The sequence below is a fragment of the Delphinapterus leucas genome, chromosome 3 (genome assembly GCF_059928025.1).
Source record: "Delphinapterus leucas isolate spDelLeu-1000000601 "Yukka" chromosome 3, BTC_Dleu_Yukka2, whole genome shotgun sequence".
Classification (NCBI taxonomy): Eukaryota; Metazoa; Chordata; class Mammalia; order Artiodactyla; family Monodontidae; genus Delphinapterus; species Delphinapterus leucas.
In genome coordinates this window covers 71,734,084-71,754,114 of record NC_143131.1, presented here as the reverse complement: position 1 = coordinate 71,754,114, position 20,031 = coordinate 71,734,084, and the positions used below count along the sequence as shown (strand labels likewise).

Sequence of the window (20,031 nt, the reverse complement as noted above, 5' to 3'; positions counted from 1 at the left end):
GGACACGGGTTCGTGCCCCGGTCCGGGAAGATCCCACATGCCACGGAGCGGCTGGGCCTGTGAGCATGGCCGCTGAGCCTGCGCGTCCGGAGCCTGTGCTCCGCAACGGGAGAGGCCGCAACAGTGAGAGGCCCGCGTACCGCAAAAAAAAAAAAAAAAAAGTTATGCCTTTATGCTTCCTAACCAACAGTACATCTCTATTGGAGCTTTATGTCCATGTTTACTCATGACCTTGTAAAAAGGAAACCAAAAGAGAACATACATAATAAAATAAAGCCTTTGTTCCATCCCTATTTTCCCTCCACTTCATAAATAGTTCAAACCAAACTATACACTTGCACATCTTCTCTGCCTTTTCTGTTTCCTGTACTGTTCTTCAACTTTATTTCCACAGGCAACTTCTATATTGTAGTTTTAGTCCCTTTCCTAGGTGCTTACACTGGACAGAAGGAAGGGGTGATAATGGAGCCTATTTTGGAGCAAAGTGTTGTAAGGTTTTTTATCTTTTCCACTTGGTCTTCCTTATAGCCATCCATACTACCCTCATGGTCTTAAGAATTTGGGGGAGACGCCTATAAATTCCAGATCCTGTCTGGCAGATCACTCCACACATTTCAACAGTCACATATTAAGTGCCTGATGTGTGCTAGAGCTTTGAATAGAGTCAGGCATGGGGTAGGCATTATTTTCAAATTACAATGTTATCTTTTATCAAAGCAGAAACTGTGGACCCCAAAAGGACATCAGAATTTACCTCTTCTTTCTAAAGTCCTTTAGGGAACATCTGATTTTGTCAGTATATCAGAATTCTTGATCCCAATCAGGAATTCAGCAGAGTGAAAGATCCTACTCAGGTATTTATATAACCAAACAAAACTCTAGCCAGAAATAGATGGGTTGATAACTTGATAGTTCCACAGGCAAGCTCCTCTGGTTTCCTTCCTTCTTTCTCATAGTCTCCAGTTTAAGAGCACCCAACTTCCCTTTTCGTTTTATAGCCGTTTTTCCCCCCATGGAGGAGCGTAGTTAGAGAAAAGAATCCCAAGTGTTGCTCTACTTTTTTCTGCTAGATTTATCTCGTACTGTTTTATTTCATGATACATTTATCTGTTAAGCAAGTGAAAGTATCATGCAGGTAAGTCTGTGGTAGAGTGGGATACTTTTTATATCTCCATCTGTAGCTAAGTCTAGATTTCCCTATATCTTAAATGATGAACATTAACACATATAACTAGCATGCTAGCATATTTTGGTCTTTGAGAGCACCATATCAACTTTTTGATCTGTAGAATGACAGAAGCTACGTTCGATACTCTGCGACTCTGGTTAATAATCCTGCTGTGTGCTTTGCGGTTGGCCATGATGCGTAGTCACCTGCAAGCTTACTTAAACTTAGCCCAGAAATGTGTGGATCAGATGAAGAAAGAAGCAGGGCGAATAAGCACGGTTGAGCTTCAGAAAATGGTAAGTTTTATACTGCAGTCAAAATGAAAAATAGCAGATACTGAGTTGTAAATGACTATAAATAGATGAGATAATCTTAAACTGACATGTCAGAGACTTTGATCTGATTTTGGTGCTAGGTGAAGAAAGGATCTCAATTCCCCTTCTTGCCTTAAATACATTAAGTATCATACAGTTTGGGTTGCAAAGCTGTGGTATATCTACTTTTGGTAAAGGGGACTCCCCTAATTGATTTGAAAGACATCACAATATATTGTATAGCCTTTATGACTTAAAGAGTAGGAAATATTAGTTTTAGTGACTAAATGTAATTGATTTGAAAGACATCACAATATATTGTATAGCCTTTATGACTTAAAGAGTAGGAAATATTAGTTTTAGTGACTAAATGTATTCCTTTTAACATTATTCCAAGTACTTGAACCTGAAGCATAAAATTTAACTTAATGGGGATTCCAGAGAAGGAAGGTGCTAGGAATCCATCCACCATTATAATGGACTGGACCTATAACCTGATCGTGTCTTTTTGAAGAAATGTGGTGTTGGGTCCTCTGTTTTTTAATCTCGAAATTTCATTGTAAGAAGTGTCTATCAAGATTCAAACAACTTTTTTTATGTCTTACCTTTCATGTATTTTCATACTTTGTAGTTTTACCTCAGTCGAATATAAATGGGGATTAATGTTTTTATTTATGCTCATATATGACTGTTATTGTTATTTAGTTTGATATTTTAGGTGTCTGTATTTAGAGATTTTAGCATTTTGTTTTATATGTGAAATAGTAAGTGAATATAAGCAATTTGAATTTTAGTGGTTTTGTTTCTCCAGTTTGTATTAATCACTTAAGAAATATTTTTAAGGAATTTATTTTAATATTTTCACATTTTAAAGAACCTTCGAACTGAGCCTTTCTGAAGTCAGTCTGGTGGCATTTATAATGAAGTACAAATTTATTACCATTTAGCTTTCTTCCCATGAAAGGATTATTCATCTCTTAAGCAATTCAGTTTGACAATTATATGAAAGTTTAATTCATTCATAACATGTCAACCGTGTTAGAAACTTAAGAATGTTGTTGGTTGCAGGTCGCTCGAGTCTTTTATTACCTTTGTGTCATTGCACTGCAGTATGTGGCTCCTCTGGTCATGCTGCTTCACACAACCCTGCTTTTGAAAACTCTAGGTAGGCATACCCTGACAAGTGGGAAACTTGTTGCTTTACTTTCTACCTATAGTTAATAATGCTTTTTGTTACCTACAAAGAAATAATCCTCTTAAAATTGTTTTTCTCTTTAAAAATTTTAAGAGGAAACATACGAAATTTTAATCTGTGGAAGTTGATTCATTGATTGATCATCTTGATTTTGAAACTTCAGGCCCATATCGTTTTATAATGTTAAAAGAATTGTTTGCTAAAGGTTAATTCTGAGTAACTGGAGTGGGCACTTTTCATCTTAATATTTTATGTTGTAAGAGAGTGATTTAAGATTTTGTTAGTGCATAACATTTAAATTATTACAAGGTACTTGTAAATTTATGAATTACAGAACGCTTTGGTGAGTTCTGCTTCAGATAACTTACGTTGATAGAGTAAAGATTTCTCAGTGGCAGAACAAAGTTCTTCTGTAAGTCTGTTCACTAAGCAATCCAGCCCATCTGTGGTGTTACTCAAGAATCTATTGTTGTATTGATCATTTCTTTGCTTAGGTCAGGCAGTCTGCCAGTGTTGGGGTTTTAGAAGCCAAAGGAACTAAAAGCATTATTGGGTGGGCTTATAGATGCTTTAGTAGAACTGTGATAGATGTAAATGTCCTTCAGAAATCTATGGAACATAAAAGAGTAGCTCAGTTGTAAATTATGTGACTCATATTCTATCCAAAATAGGAAAGTATATGATAAGAATATTTCTGGAAGCTATTAATAATCTCTCACATTGACATCAGAGAGAGTTTCTGAGAAAGAATTTATTCTGATATTCTAGAGGTAGAAAAGATTCTCAGAAGTTACAGAGTCTGTCCCTGTCACTCCATTAGAGGTAGTTGATTCATGGATTATACAAGAAAAAAAACTGTTTTTGTTATTTTACCAGATTTTAGTGCAGTTAATTAAAAGTAAATTAGATTTTAGCTTTTATGTGCACCTTTACTGATAAGGTTAGATTATAATCTGGTCAAGTTAAGTGAATTTTCCCCAGGTGTGTAGAAAGATTATTATTTTACTTTATTTTCAACATTGAATTATTTGTTGTGCCACTAAACTTTTTGTTCTTAATTTCAAATATAAGTTAAAGAATTTATTTATTTTTTCTAAATAAGGAGCTTTGGAATTACTTTTCACATTTTATTTGCGTCTTGAATTTTCTAGGTAATCATTCCTGGGGGATTTATCCAGAATCTATCACTACCTTGCCAGTGGATAATAGTCCACCCTCCAATTCTGTTTACTCTGAATTACCATCTGCTGATAGGAAGATGAAGGTAACTGTTACACAAATAACAGTGGCACTGAGCAGCTTAAAAAACATTTTCACTCCTCTGCTTTTTCGAGGACTTCTGTCTTTTCTGACCTGGTGGATTGCTGCTTGTCTCTTTTCTACAAGCCTTTTTGGGCTTTTCTATCACCAGTATCTCACTGTGGCGTGAATCTCAGTTAACAAAAAAGGATATCGAAGTCACTCTGAATTCAGATACTCGTACCTTGAAGGTCTGACAAAAACCAGAAGAAAGCAAATACAAAGGAAGGAAAACCATATCAGAATATCTTGTTTCAAATACTTCCTCTGTATTCTCAGGGTGGATTAATGGTATTAATATTTAAAATTATAGAATAGATTGTTAACTGCTATACTGTGGCGTTGGAATTTTAACTCCTTGTATTAATCGATGTGAGAGAGCTATCTACAAGTGTAATACTTCTGATGACCTTGGTTTACAGAAACCTCCATCAGTCTTTGAAACTTCTCATATGACTCCAGTTATTGATTGGTTGCTCTTAATGGTATTAAGGTACTGTTAATATTCATAATGGCTGCCTATAGAACAATCTTCAAACTGAGCCATGCTTTAGAGGAGGGAAAGGAGCTAAAGTCACTTCTGTTGGTACTATGTGAGTCACTCTTCAAACAGCAACAACAGCAAAATCCAACAGAAAAGAATAGCTACTGTATATTACAGTAAAGAAAGCTGCATAGTAATTTTAAATTTAATGGAGTTGTACATGCTTAATATCTACAAGTACTGCTGCTTGAGAGTAGCAAGAATATTGTTTTAAAATGCATTCTAGCCAACTTGAGGGATCTTTTAAAATAATTGGCTACATGAACATTTGCAGCCTTGCTATTAGGTTTGGACTGCCCATATTTTATTTTATTCTATGATCCTAAATATAGTTCTTTTTAATAGTCTAAAGATATTTATCAATATTGATCAAACTTTTAAAAAATTACTTTGTAATCCTGCTGACTACCTGTATGTATTGTACATATATATTATATATTAAATATATAATATATTGAGATTATAAAAGATGAAAATATTGGGTTCTTATAATATTTTAAGTTGCTGAATGTATTTTAAAATGTGATTGAATGAGATGTATTTGTATCTAGAAATTTTCTTTCTTTCTGGAACGAGATTAAAATACATTTTGAAAATTCATCTGAGCAAGCGATTTATTTGTATTGCCTATGTGTGAGAATACTTCTGATTTTATAAATACTTAGGTGGTTGCTGCCAAATTAAAATTCTTTTTCTGTCATTTAAAAATAATTAGAACCTTTTGATAGATTTACCAGTATTATTTAAACCTATGTTAAATAGGACTTGTTTTAATTTGTAGTGTTTGTATTTTATTTTTTATTTATTTTATTTGTAGTGTTTTTACTTTATAGGGCAGAAATTAAAGTAATTCGAATGAAAAATTCAAATGAAATGGGGAAAAAAAGTAAATTTTTGGGATGCTTTTTTCCATAGGGAATGAATATAAGAGATAAACAGTTTTGTTTTGTTGGGTTTTTTTTCCAAAAGAATAGAATTTACTGGTAAATATTCTTTCATATAACTGTCTTGAGAGGCTATGTATTATGTTTCAGTGCTATTGTCACTATTGAAAGCAATTTTGAAACTCTTCTTTTGGAATTACTTTGAAGACTTGTGGTTCATATTCATTTGAATAATCTCAGTACAGCAAGTTCCTGTCTTTTGGTGTAGGTTAAATATTTTGAAAATAGATGATATTTTAAATAAGACTGAGTGATAAAGTAAATGCTTAAGTTGGATAAAACTCTGGTTGAAATGAATTGTGAATATAATATAGAATGATAGTCCATGTGCATTTCCAAAAGCAGCATTCCAAATATATCTTGAGATATCAGCATCACTAAAATAAGTATCTTATAACAAGATTACAGTGAAGTATGACATTTATTTTGTTTATGAAAGTTCTTACATGTTGGAGTTGCAAAAAATCTCACCTGGTATTTATTACCATTCTTATTAAAAAGCTATACTGTGAAAGTTATAATTAAAGTTATTATTTTGATTTTCAGTGATTGTATAGTGGAGTAATATGGAGGGAAAGGAATAGAATTCATTATTGGATGGAATAACGTATTTTTGAAATACTGTTGATTGACTCTTTTTAAACTTGAATTCTCCCTAAGTATATTATGAACTTACACAAACTGCTTGTTAACTGAAGTGATGAGTTGGTTTAGGTTTTTTTAGCCTTTTAAAGCAAATTTTGAGAGAATGATAGTTACAACTACTAACTGGTTTATTTAAGCATGTTGTGTTTGTACCAAGAATTATGTTAAGTGCAAAAGGGTTTGTACTTTATGTAAACCAAGTAATATTTTTTAAATTGAGATATAATTGATATATAATGTTGTATTAGTTTTAGGTGTACAACATAATGATTTTTGATACATGTATATGTTGCAAAATGATTGCAAATAATATTTTTGAATACCCCAAATTAGGCCAGTAGAAATCTTTTGTTTTTTATATTGGGCTTTAGTCAGTATAAATGCTTCAGAAGTCAGTTATTTTTATTTTATATTTTTGCCAAGTCAACTAGGAACCTGTAAAATCTTGCTTTTACTATGATCTATAGAATATTGCTTGACAACTTGTTGGTTCCAGCCCTCCCCACCCCCGCCCATTGCACTATAAAAATTAGAGCTTATTCTCCTTCCTACTCCCATTGATTTGTCTGAAATGAAAAGCATATAATTTTATCTTAATACCGCATGCATTTTGATTATCTTTGGTATTTTCCCCAGAACTTCAGTTGTTATGCATAAATGACCAGTGCATCCATGCAGTGTGGGCTCATTGTCTTACTGTTTCTAATATAAATATCATTGGTAAAATAGTGACATTTCTTCTTGAGTTTTGATTCAGAAGAGATATTCATCTATTAATGGAATTGATAGGTCCAGGAAGCAATAAGTAGAATTCATTATGAAATCTGTAATTGGAACTTCACTGGATAGATTTATTCTTTCAAATGAAAGATTAACTTCTCAGTATTGTAAAGCATGGGGTCTCAACATTCTCTGAATTCATACACAGTTTCTGAGCCATCACATAATTGAAAATGGTCTGTCGTGGTATATGGCTCTATTCAGCAAAATAAAACTAAGTGATTTTTGAATGTGGATCATCCTTTGTCTTCACAGAGCTTTAGGTGGCTTAAAGAATCAGATTATGATCCTAGAGCTTGAACTCAGTGTCTCAAATAGTCATACAATCTCATCTTTTAATTCCCATTTGTCGCGTTATGTCTATACCCTGAGTTTATAGATGAGCTGGTTATACGCCCTGAAAACTCTGACATGGGCATTAAGGATGATCAAAGAGCTAATGTCAACCTTTCCCTTCTTTTTTAAAATTTTCATTGGAGTATAGTTGATTTACAATGTTGTGTTAGTAACCTTTCCCTTCTTTAAAGTGGTAAACACTTTACTTATTTTGTACCTAAGAAAAAGGAAAACCAGATATAGCCTGTTCATATGATCCTATTTTGTTACCATTGAACTCCTTTTTAGCTACAGCAGATTACATTGGAAGGGCCTATCTTTAATGATTCAGAGAGTTTGTATTTTTCTATCCTATTGTTGTTTTTTTCTTTTTTCCTTTTCCTTATAACTCCCTGTACGTAGCTACTCCCCTCCTTTTTCCCATTTGGCAAAAGGCTACCCATTTTATAAATGAAGTAGCAGCACAATTTTCTGGCAAGAATGTTGATCTAAGAATCAGGAAGCGTTTCTTCTCATCCCATTTCTTCCTGCAATTAGCTGTTTTTTTGCACTTACTAGGAGTTAACTGATACTAATTAAACAAAACTGAATTACCATCACTATTGACCTCAGGTTTATCACATGTAAATAAAATAGTTTACATTAAATGTACGGCTATACATTTCCAAATCTGATATTTATTTCTGTTTATGTTAGCATGAGAAAAATGAATAGCTGTTTTTGGCTTCAGGAATGGTTACAGATCATGTTAGTTAGAGGACATTTATTTATTGTTAGTTGAGAATGACTTTACAAAGAACATTTCCTCCGGGAGTATTTTGGTTTGTACTCAATTATTTGTTTAATAAATATGTATTGAGTGCCTATAATATTCCAGAAACTGCCCTACATACAGCAGTAAACAACATATCAAAATCCCTGCTCTCCAGGAGCTTAGAGTCTAGTGGGCAAATGCAGGCACTAAACAATGATGAATATGAATCACATGTGGGATAGGTTAGATAGTGATAAGATCTAATAGGCAGGGGATGGGGGGGCATCAGGGAAGGGGGAAAATGAAGTTGGAGGGTAGGGATAAAATTTTAAATGGAGCATTGAGGGAAAGCCTCACTGAGAAGATGATTTCTGAATAATGTTTTGAAGAAAATGAGTACCATCATAGGGTTTCTTCTTATATCACTGTGGTTCGTTGGTCAGCAAAACACCCCGATTACTTGGACTTTGCTAAGTGTGAGGTCACTAAAGAAATGTTTTAAGAAATGGACAATATTGTATATTCCCCTTTTCAGTTGGTGCATTGTATAGGAAGGATTATAGCCATTGAATTAAATGCTGCTTGTTTACTAATGAACTAAAATATGCAATAAGTATAATCTCTTGAGTCTCCTTTTTGTAGTTTTTCTGTCGAGTGCTTTTTAACTTAATTTGGACATTTTTATATTTTATTTCAGTAGAACTTTTAAAGACTCAAAGGGTTGCAAAAGAGTTGAAGATATGTCCATTTGGCAGACAATATGTATATGGCGGACAGATTTTACCCATAGTTCTTTACCTGTCAGATAATCTGTTACACAAATGTAATTATGCAAAGAGTAGCATAGCTGAGGACGAATTTGGATTAATAACATCTTATCGAAAATTTAAATATATATAGTGCACAGTTTGAATATATTAAGTACCCATTGCTGAAGTATTAAATGTGAGGGAGATATATATTTCTAAAATAGTGCTCTATACAAAAATTAGCTTTAAAATCTATTTAGTTTGTTTGGAATGTATTTTCTTTCTGTAATTCTACAGTGAAACAATTTGTACTTATGAATAGGAAATTCCAAAAGACTAATAAACAAATGAAACTATGTTAGTAGGGCTACTTTGAATAAGTAGCAATGATAAGATACAGGAATCATTGTAGTAGTGTTTTGTTTACCCTATATGTGTAAGCTCATTCTGTCTTTTCTATTTTTAACAATTCCTTAGAGCGTGAAATGTAATTTTTTTCCACGTATTTAAATTTCCATCATTATAGTCGATGGTCTGTGTACCTGTTTTGGATAAGTGGCTGATGTCTAAAGTTGATAGTCTGTCAACTTGATAGTCTGTCAACTTAATTGTCTGTTGAAACGGAATAGCTACATCAGAGAAAGAATTGAATTATAGAAAAAAACAAAATTTTATTTAAAAAATTTTAATAACAGTTTTTTAAATTTAATAGTAAAATCTTAAAAGAGCAACATTGCAACAGTGGGGAAAACAGTCATTTCAACTATTGGCACTAGAGTAATTGGGTATCCACATTTAGAAAAATAAACCTCAATCCCTATCTCATACTACACACAAAAATTAATTCAAGAGGGACCATATTTTTCATTGTAAAAGCTAAAACTATAAAGTTTTATAAGGAAGTTTTTAGAGGAAGTCATAAGAGAATAGTTTGATAATTTTAGGGGTAGGCAAAAGTTTCTTAGGACACAAACAATTTTAAACAGAAAGTTTATTTTAATGCTGTTGGGGCTGGCCAAAAAGTTTGTTCGGGTTTTCTGTAAGATGTTAATGGAAAAACCGAAACAAATTTTTGGCCAGCCCAAATAAAATTTCAAAGAAATTAAGTTTCTGCTCATCAGAAAACCTGTTAAGAAAATAAACATGTCATAGTTTGATAAAATATTTGCAAAATGTGAGACAATGGACTAATGTTCAAGGTAAATGAAGAACGACTAAAAAAAAACAAAACAAAGGATGGGCAAGAAATATAGATACTTCACAGTTAACAAAAAAGCACATGGAAAAGTGCTTAATCTCTAGCAATTTTAATATGATAGTCCTTATTACAGTTTCTTATATTTATTGCACTGAGTTCATTGAGGTTCTTAGATCACTAGGTTTTTATCTCAGGTCAAGTTAAAGACTCACTAATTTTTCCATCCTGAGGAAAGAAGTAGAAACACAGTTGCGATGCACTGTTGGATTTTACAATAATTTTTTTGATAGCTTTTTCTGCAGAAGAAAGTGTTGAAAGAAAAGAGTGTTAGATCTTTAAAAGTTAGGATGGTTACATAAAATATTAATAGTACTACCTGGGTCAGCCACAAAAGGCTTTTCAATTATATGATCAGACATATGCAGTAAATTTGATAATAGTTTTCTTTGCCTTTTAAAGTATTGATCCTGCTTGAGAATATTAAAGTTCTTGGCAGAAGTAGTAGATTTCAGTTTTAGCATTTTAATGGAAGACCACTCTCTGGTCTTGTCACTTTACTTGAGAATTTGGAAGTATGGTGTTTGTACTTACTTAACTGGCTTGCAGAACAATAAAAATTTTTTTGTCTGTTATTAAAAAAAAGTTGAATTTGTCCCACGACTCATTGATACCCTGTTCGTTTTTCTCTAGTTCTTTTTCCCCCCTCTGTTTCATTTTGGATAGTTTTTATTGCTATGTCTTGAAGTTCACTACTTTTTTTTTTTTCTTTTTTTTTCAGTGTCTAATATGGTATTTAACTCATCCAGTGTATTTTTTATCTCTAAAGGTTCAATTTGGGTCATTTTTATTTTCTCCATGTCTCTCCTTAACATGTTTATACTGTAGTTTCTTGAACATATAGAATATATTTATAACAGTTAACTCAGTGTCTGTGTCTATTAATGTCATCTTCTGTATCACTTTGGAACTTGTGCCTGTTGATTGATTTTTCTTCTCATTGTGGTTCATATTTTCTTGCTTGTTTGCATTCCTGAAAATCTTGAGCTAGAAGCCAGACACTGAAATTTGCCTTGTTGGGTACTGGATATTTTTGTATTTCTTTAAATATTTCTGAGCTTTGTTCTGGAATGTGGCTAAGTTACTTGGAAACCTAGGAGACAGTTTTGACTCTTTGAGGCTTGCTTTTAAAATGAGAGCAGCTTTTAATTTAGTGTTAATTTTTACCCGTTACTGAGGAAATACTCTTCTGAGTATTCCACCAATGCCCCATGTGTTGCAAAGTTTTCTCACTTTGGCTGGTGGGAACAGGAACTATCCCTACCCCTCTTTGAGTCCTAAGGATTTTTGTGCCTGTTCCTTTCTGGTGATTCTTCCCCCAACATTGCGTGATTTCCTCAAATGCATCTATTGATCAGAACTCAGCTGAAGATGTAAAGGAACTCTGCCAATCTCTAGAGCTCACTCTCTTTACAGCTCTCCTTTCTGATACTCTTCTATGATTTCTAGTTGCCTCACCGGGTTCTCACAACTCAGGGAGACAACTGGGCTCAGTTTAAGGTTTTGTTTTTTGGGGGCTTTTTTGGGGTTTTTCCCCCCCAGAGCTGTGGCTTGAACTCTTCAGTCAGTAAGCTGGAGCAGAATTCACCTCATAATTTTTTTTTCCCTCAGGAATCACTGTCCTGTGCTCCCTGTTCAGTATCTGAAAACTGTTGTTTCATGTATTTTGTTCAGTTTTTTAGTTCTGTAAAATTAAAAAGTGCATCTGCTCTCTGTTAACTTCACCTTGGCTGGAAGTGAAAAGCCCCAGCTTCTAAGTTTTAGTCTTTTACTGGGGACTTTTTCTACCCCACCAAGAGTCTGTTCAGAGACAGCCTTCCATTCATATATTATTTTAAAAGATGTGTCACTTAACATCACTTGTCATTAGGGAAATACTAATTAAAAAACCACGAGATACCAGAATGTATCTACTGAAATGATTAAAATTTAAAACTCTGACACCACTAAATGGTCACAAGAATATGAAGCAACTGGAACTTTCATATTGATACTTTGTGGTGCAGCCACATTGGAAATGATACAAACACTTTATAAAAAGTTCTGGCAGCGTTTTATAAAACTAAAAACACAGCTACCCAGCAGCCCAGCAATTCTACACTTAAGTGTTTACCCAAGAGAAATAACACACTCACAAAAAAACTTGATAAGAAAATTCATAGCAGCTTTAATCATAATAGCCCCAACTAGAAACAGCCCAGGTATCCATCAATAGTAGAATAGATAAACACATTGGTATATTTGTACAATGCAATACTACTCAGCAGAGTAATGAGTAGTAATACATGCAAAGTGATTTCCTTACAAAGACTACTGTATGGAAAGGGGAAAAAAGCTAACTTGTCAGTGGAGAAACCAGATAAACATCACCTTAGCCTAGTGATCAAGGTTAGCGTCAACAATAAGTTAGTAGTATGTATCCTTAATGTGATGAGAATGGCATGTATACCTCTTGGCATTTCTTCCTAAAATCCCTAACGTTAGTCTAATCATGAGAAGACCATCACAAAAATCCCAAATGAGGATTCTTCTGCAAAATACCTAACCATTATGTCTCAGAACTTTCAAGAATATCAAAACCAAGGAAATTTTGAGAAACTGTTAGAGCCAAGAGAAGACTAAAGAGACATAATGAATAAATGAAATGTGGTATCCTAGTTGGTATCCTGGAAAAGAAAAAGGACGTTAGGTAAAAACTAAGAAAATCTGAACAAAGTCTAGACTTTAGGTAATAACACTGTATGGTATTGATTCATTAATTGTGAGAAATGTACCATACTAATGTAAGTTGTTAATAATAGGAGCAACTGGTTATAAGGTATGTAGAGCTCTCTGTACTATCTTTGAAATGTTTCTGTAAATCTAAAATTGCTCTAAAATTTAAATGTTTTAAAATACGTAAATATTAGACTCCATTAATGCCAAGGGGGTAAGCACAGAGCTCATAGTTGGGTTTCTGAATGTAATGGACGATGTAATCTGTTTTTCATGAAGCTAAGTTGATACAATTTAAAGGACTATTATTTATCTTAAGATTGTTTCTAGAGTTTGAGATGTTAAAATATCTTTTGCTTTGAAACGATACTGATAGCAGATTTGGTCTACTATTATACTACCACAATAAAAAGTTTATTAGTCCCTGAAGTAAGAGTCTGAGAGCCATAGACTTTACCAGTTCAGTTCCTGAAAACTCTTACAGAAGTTTGCTCCTCCTCCTGAGTAGAGCAGCCAAAATACTACTGCTTTATGGTGTTTATCTTACATCTACCCCTACATATTTTTAAGAGTCTATATAGGTTTCTGGTACTTTCTGGTGCTCTTGAGCAAAGGAAATAAAAGCAGAAGAACCAAATAAAAGCAAAGAGTTCCTGCAACCTCATCTGGCATCCAGCAGTGAAAGGAAATGCCAGGATCTTCCAAAGTTCAGAATCCAAGAAAAGAGCTCTTATCAACTCATCAGTGAGGTAGGAAATGAAGGCCCTAGAGAGTGTGGCATCTCGGGGCAATGGATTCAGAAGGTGAGTGGTAGAAAACTCTCCATAATGAAACCCCAAAAATGTTAATCATGGGTTTTTAGTCTGGGTTTTAGGGTGTAGTGAGCTGGGGTTTTTTTCTTCTTAGATTACAAGAGTTGGAAGTTCCACTGACTAATATTTTGAGGTTATCTGAAAATAATTTAAACCTCCATCAACTACTACAACTGCTATTACCTTGTGTGGCAATAGCAAATTAAAAAAGCAAGGAAAGATTTCAAGTGTTCTCATTGATAGTCATACCTCTATAAACTAAGTGTATGTTTTAGTGATGTGTATCCTTCAGTCAGATGTGCATTAGTTTACCCGGCAAACATTTAGTGGTTACTGTTTGCCACTGTAATGTGTGATGTGCAGGTAAATGTGAACAAGACATTCTTTGCCTTGAAGTGGCTCCTAATCTAGTTGAGAGACATGATTGCCATATAGGATGGTAAGTGCTTTGTTAAGGATTAATGTAAGTTTGGTTTTTAGGGAAAACTTCATGAAGGACAAAAGCTGCTTTGAAAGTTGGAGTTTGTGTGGCTAAATTGCTAAATATTAAGAAAATCAAGATGTTAAGAATTATCAATACTCTTAATGTTAAGAGCAATCAAGGCGGAAGCCTCAAACTTAGCAGTTGGCATAATATTGAAAGGAAAAGATATATTCTAGAATCACAGATGGGGATAACAATATGAAATACTGTTTAAACTATTTTAGAAGTCTGGGAATATGAATTATCAATTTGCTTTGAGCAGAAATGCTTATAAATGAAGAGGAAAGAAGAGATGGTCTATCTCAGAATCCCTCTCCTTAAACTTTTTTTCCCTAATTTATCAATTTTATTTATTTTATTTTTATTTATTTTTAAATTGAGGTAACATTGGCTTATAACATTATGTAAGTTTCATTTGTACAACATTTTATTTCAACTTCTGTATATACTACAGCATGCTCATCACTGAAAGTTTAGTTTCCATCTGCCACCATACAGTGGACCCCCTTTAACCATTTCACTCTCCCCTGACACCCTTTCCCTGCTGGTAATCACTACTCTGTTCTCTGTATCTGTGTTTATTTTTGTTTTTTTTGGTTTGTTTATTTTTTATTATTAGTCCACATATGAGTGAATTAATACAGTGTTTGTCTTACTCTGTCTGACTTGTTTTACTTAGCACAATACCCTCAAGTTTCAGGCATGTTGTCACGAATGGCAAGATTTCATCTTTTCTTACGGCTGAGTAGTACCCCATATTTATATACCACATCTTCTTTATTCACCCATCAATGGGCACTTAGGCTTGTCCATATCTTGGCTGTTGTTAATAACACTGTGATGATCATAGGCGTGTATATATCTTTCAAATTAGTGTTTTTGTATTCTTTGGTTAAAAACCCAGAAGTGGAATAGCTGTATTATACGGTAGTTATATTCTTAATTTCTTGAGGAATCTCCATACTGTTTTCCATAGTAGCTGCACCAATTTACATTCCCACCAACAGTGTATGTTGGTTTCCTCTTCTCCACATCCTCTCCAACACTTGTTATTTCTTGCCTTTTTGATCATAGTCATTCTAACTGGTGTGAGGTGGTATCTCCTTGTGGTTTTGATTTTCATTTCTCTGATGATGATGAACATCTTTTCATGTATGTGTTTGGCCATTTGTATGTCTTCTCTGGAAAAATGTCTCTTCAGATCCTCTGGCCATTTTTTAATTGGGTTGTTTGTTTTTTGTTGTTGAGTTGTATCAGTTCTGTATATATTTTGGATATTAAGCTCTTATCAGATACATGATTTGCAAATATCTTGTCATTCAGTAGGTTGTTTTTCACTTTGTTCATGGTTTCCTTTGCTGTGCCGAACCTTTTTAATTTGATGTAGTCCCATATGTTTATTTTTGCTTTTGTTTCCCTTGTCTGAGGAGACATATCCAAATAGATATTGCTGAGACTGATATCAAAGAGCATACTGCCTATGTTTTAGTCTAGTATTTTTATGGTTTCAGGTCTTAGACCATTTTGAGTTAATTTTAGTGTGTTGTGTAAGATAGTGGTGTAGTTTCATTCTTTTTTATGTGGCTGTCCAGTTTTTCCATTACCATTTATTGAAGAGACTATCCTTTCTCCATTGTATCTTCTTTGCTCCTTTGCCCTAAATTAATGGACTGTATATATGTGGGTTTATTTCTGGGCTCTCGATTTTGTTCCATTGATCTGTGTGTCCATCTTTCTGCCAATACCATGCTCTTTTGTTGAAATCAAGGAGTATGATACCTCCAGCTTTGTTCTTTTTTTTTTTCTCAGAAAAGGGGTCTTTCAGGGACTTCCCTAGTGGTCCCAGTGGTTAAGACTCCACACTTCCACTGCAGGGGGCGCAGGTTCCATCCCAGGTTGGGGAAGTAAGATTCCCCCACATGCTGTGCCAAGTAGCCAAAAAGAAAAAAAAAAAAAAAAGGAAAGAAAAGGAGTCCTGTGGTTCCATATAAATTTTAGGATTTTTGGTTCTATTTCCATGAGAAAAGTCAATAAATCTCTTTATCTTTGTAGTTGCTAATGAAAAAGCAGAAAACACTAAATGTATAGGGCATACATTTGTCCAGAGACAAAGATAATGGAGCCTAGGTTTGGGATTCAGATTAGGGACAGTAGGGAAAGGGATGACTTCTGTCCTGCAGAGGAGAGAGGGGCAATCTAACAGCAGAGTGTCTTTCTACATTCATTGCCAAGGCAAAGGTCATGTGATGGTCTGAAATGAAGACAATTATTTTCTAATAGACAAAATGCAAGTTGTAGCAGCTTGTTTTCCTGTATTTCTTCCAAAGTTAACATTCTCTGCAAAATAATGCAGTTGTTTAAGATGGTTGGCTCAAACTCAGACTTCCCCTTGTTATACTGTTCCTGAGGTTGGATGGTGTTGGAGTGTCTGGGACATCCATTAAAGGGGGAGCTGAATTACAGATACGTGTCCTTCAGGTTTAGTGGGGTATGTTTATGTGGCTTTCTGTCACTTCCATGTATAATTATTGCTGGCCATCAAAGTATAGGGCTGACTTCTAGAATATGCCTAACTCCCACTATGCTGACTCATCCAGCATCATGTCATGAGATGGGCCAGAGGTATGTCACCTAATAAAAATATTACGTTATTTTTCTGGATTTTTTGACATTTGTGTTATTTTCAAGGTTGTAATAATTGTGATTTGATGTGATTTTTCATTCCCAGTAACTTCACTTTTTAACCTAATTTTTTATACATAATTATGTATTTTTCTTAAAGTCCCCCAAATTGTTTATGCTTCAGGATCCACAAAACCTGAATCTACCCATGTTAAATTCATCTATGGGACTTCAGCTCATTCACTCTTCTGTTCTAGTAGGCAATCAATCAAACAACAATAATTTGTCTCTCTGCCTGTTAAAGCACAGAAGTACAAGAAGGTAACATTTTTATTTCACATTTACACATACAAATTTTTAAAAAGTAACTGCCTGGTTGAAGTAGTGTTTGCACCTACTTGAGTTTCAGTTATGTGTAGCCAATTATTCCAAAATGCTGCCTGACTGCCATATAGTTCCTTCTTTGTTTAATACTGAGAGAGGATGAGAGGTGCAGGAATGGTTCTAGAGATGAGGGCACTTTGTCACCAAGGAGATTAACAGGTCAGAAGGAGGAGACTGAGTACTTAGAAAGCCAAGCGAAGCCATATCCCTAGTTATCGTCAGCGTGGTAGTTATAAATGGAAGCTGTGGACAAAGGAACCTTCCTCACTGGGCAGCTTTTAAAACTAGCTTCCCGGGACCCTAGAAGTTAGACTGGTTTTTAGGAAGCAGCCTCCAGAGACCACGTGGCATGAGGATAACCATTAAAATAATAATTCTGGTAAGCCTCTTGAGAGGTTTGGCAGCTTTCCTAGACTTGATTTTTCTCAGATGAGTGGCAGAATGGTTAAAATATTTGGCATGTGGAGGAAGCTCATTTGATGGGTGAAGGCTGAATGTAAGACTTTAGATTTAGTTGGGTGAGTTTTGAGGCCTATTTTGTAGGTAAGAATATGTAGGTGAAAGGACCTAGGGAAGGAAAGACACATTGATTCCAGTTCCAGCTATACCGCTTCATATGGCCCAGTTTCCTCTTCTGTATTATGAAGATAACAATACCTTCCATGCAGGGTTGTCATGAAAATAAAGTTGAAATAATCAGTGACTGACACATGATCTGAGGTACATGAATGACCTTGAGAAGGGAGAGTGCTCAGCAAGCTCCTTAAAATTTCATGCAAATGTTTCTGTGTGTGAACATTTTGAGGAGAAAGTAGTTCATAACTTTTGTCAAATTCTCAAAGAGATCTGTGGCTAAAAATAGGTTAAGAATCATTGAAGAAGGAGCTCATTTCTGTTTGAGAATGAGTTGCAAAGGGAAAAGTCTGAAATTCTCTAGAATAGTCATCAAAAAGAAAAGAGCTGGGACAGAAGAGAGTGAGGCTTATAGTGGAGAAAATAATCAAATTGACATTGATTAAAGTAATTCTATATTTGTACTGAGTACTCAGCACTATTCTTAGTTTGTAAATATATTTGGTTCTATGATGAAAAGAGTATAAAATATTTTCTTCTTTTTCATGCCATGATAACATGGCTGATATATTTTCAATGCAAGTAATTTAAAAAAGCATTAGAGTGGGAGTTTAAAAATTAAGGACATAGTCCTGGCCCTACAACTGATAAATGATATGAATTTGAGAAAGTCATTTGCCTCAGTTTCCCCAAGTATAAAATAGTATAGATAAACCACTCCCTAACAATAATGCTTAAAATTTGACTAATAAGTGAAAATATGTTGAATTCCTTTGCGGGCAGGAGCTATTTAAAATCAAGATGTTATAGCATATTTTTCTTTTAAAATTTAATCTACTCTTTACACATTATTGTTACATTATTGTTAAACAATAATCATATCTCAAATTCATTTTAATCATTTATTGAAGAGCTTAAATTATTGGTTTCTGCACTTTAAAGTCCTTTGGTATTGATGGTGAACATTGTAAATAATCAGTTTCACTGCATGTCTGGTGATTTTTACACAGCTATATCATACCAGTGGTGCCTGTTGCCAAAGTCCAAAATTTTCATGCCCCACAGTACACATTTCACCCATCACCCAGCTAATCCTGTACATCATTATATTCTTAGCATAAAGATCACCTTCTTGGGGGGACCTTCCTTCAGTCTCTACAGTTGAACAGCTTCCTCTCTTGCACTTATAATTACTTGTTCAACTCTTGCTTTCCCTGCCAGACTATAAGCACTAAGTGGCGGGAACTGAGGGTTTTTTTCCTGCTCCTGTATTATTCCTAGGACTTAGCAAATAGCCTGATTTATAACTAACCCTTTAAAAAAGAAAGATTGTTATTACTGTTAGTTATTTTGAGACTCTTAAATTTACATCACAGTTTTGAGTACAGAACAAAGGGCATGTTTTGTTTTGTTTTGTTTTTAATTTGCTGAACTATTTCGTAGTAAATTGCTCATAAAATGCCCCCTCACTCACTAATACTTTAGTGTTTCTTTGCCAAAGACATTCTCCTATATAATAATACAACCATCAAAATCAGGAATTTGATATTGATATGTGACTTCTATCTAAACTTTAGACCACAGTCAGTTTTGCCCCTTGTCCCAATGATGTCCTGTATGTAATCCAGTGCAGAATCATCCACTGAGTTTAGTTGTCATGCCCTTTAGTCTGAAATAGCTCCTTAATCTTTTCTTAGCTTTCATGGCCTTAACCATTTTGAAGATCATTCGCCAGTTAGGTTATATAAGGACCTTCAGTTTGGATTTGTCTGATGTTTCCTTATGAGTAAATTCAGGTTATTCAACTTTGGCAGGATTATGAGAAAAGTGGAGCCTTGCCTATCAGCTGACACATAGTTCCTGATGATTTTCTCTGTAATCCCTTAAGGTGATATCTGCCACTGTAAAGATGTTTTTATCCTTTTGTAATTAATAAGTATTTTGTGGAGAGGTACCTTGAAACATTGTAAATATCCTGGTCCTCACCAAACTTATAATTCGTTAATTATTTAAATCATATGGACTCATGTTTATTAAGTGAGCCACTCATTATCTGTTACATTTTTTTTTTTTTTGCGGTGTGCGGGCCTCTCACTGTTGTGGCCTCTCCCGTTGCGGAGCACAGGCTCCAGACGCGCAGGCTCAACGGCCATGGCTCACGGGCCCAGCCGCTCCACGGCATATGGGATCTTCCCGGACCGGGGCACGAACCCGTGTCCCCTGCATCGGCAGGCGGACTCTCAACCACTGCGCCACCAGGGAAGCCCTCTGTTACATATTTTGATACTCATTGTTCCAGATGTTGCCAGTGAAAGTTTCTTCAAGCTGGCTTCTCTGACCTTTGACACGTCCCCATCATTCTTTGAGCTCCCTTACACTCTGGCGCAGCAAGATATACCAGACTCATACTTTCCCTACTCTGGCATCAATCATTTCTCTAAGAAATCCTGGTTTATTT

General features: G+C 34.6%; 1 protein-coding gene across 6 annotated transcripts in view; it reads left to right on the top strand.

Moving 5' to 3' along the window:
* TMEM161B (transmembrane protein 161B) overlaps positions 1–19,774 on the top strand; it is an 84,240-nt gene extending 64,466 nt beyond the window's left edge. For all 6 annotated transcript variants that reach the window (XM_089909103.1, XM_022593218.2, XM_089909104.1 and 3 more), the window contains 3 exons: positions 1,290–1,464; positions 2,551–2,647; positions 3,829–19,774. In XM_089909103.1, coding sequence (XP_089765229.1) covers positions 1,290–1,464; positions 2,551–2,647; positions 3,829–4,106 — 550 coding nt within the window. In that variant the 3' untranslated portion in view covers positions 4,107–19,774. The remainder of the gene's footprint in view (positions 1–1,289; positions 1,465–2,550; positions 2,648–3,828) is intronic.
* The last annotated feature ends 257 nt before the right edge of the window (positions 19,775–20,031 follow it).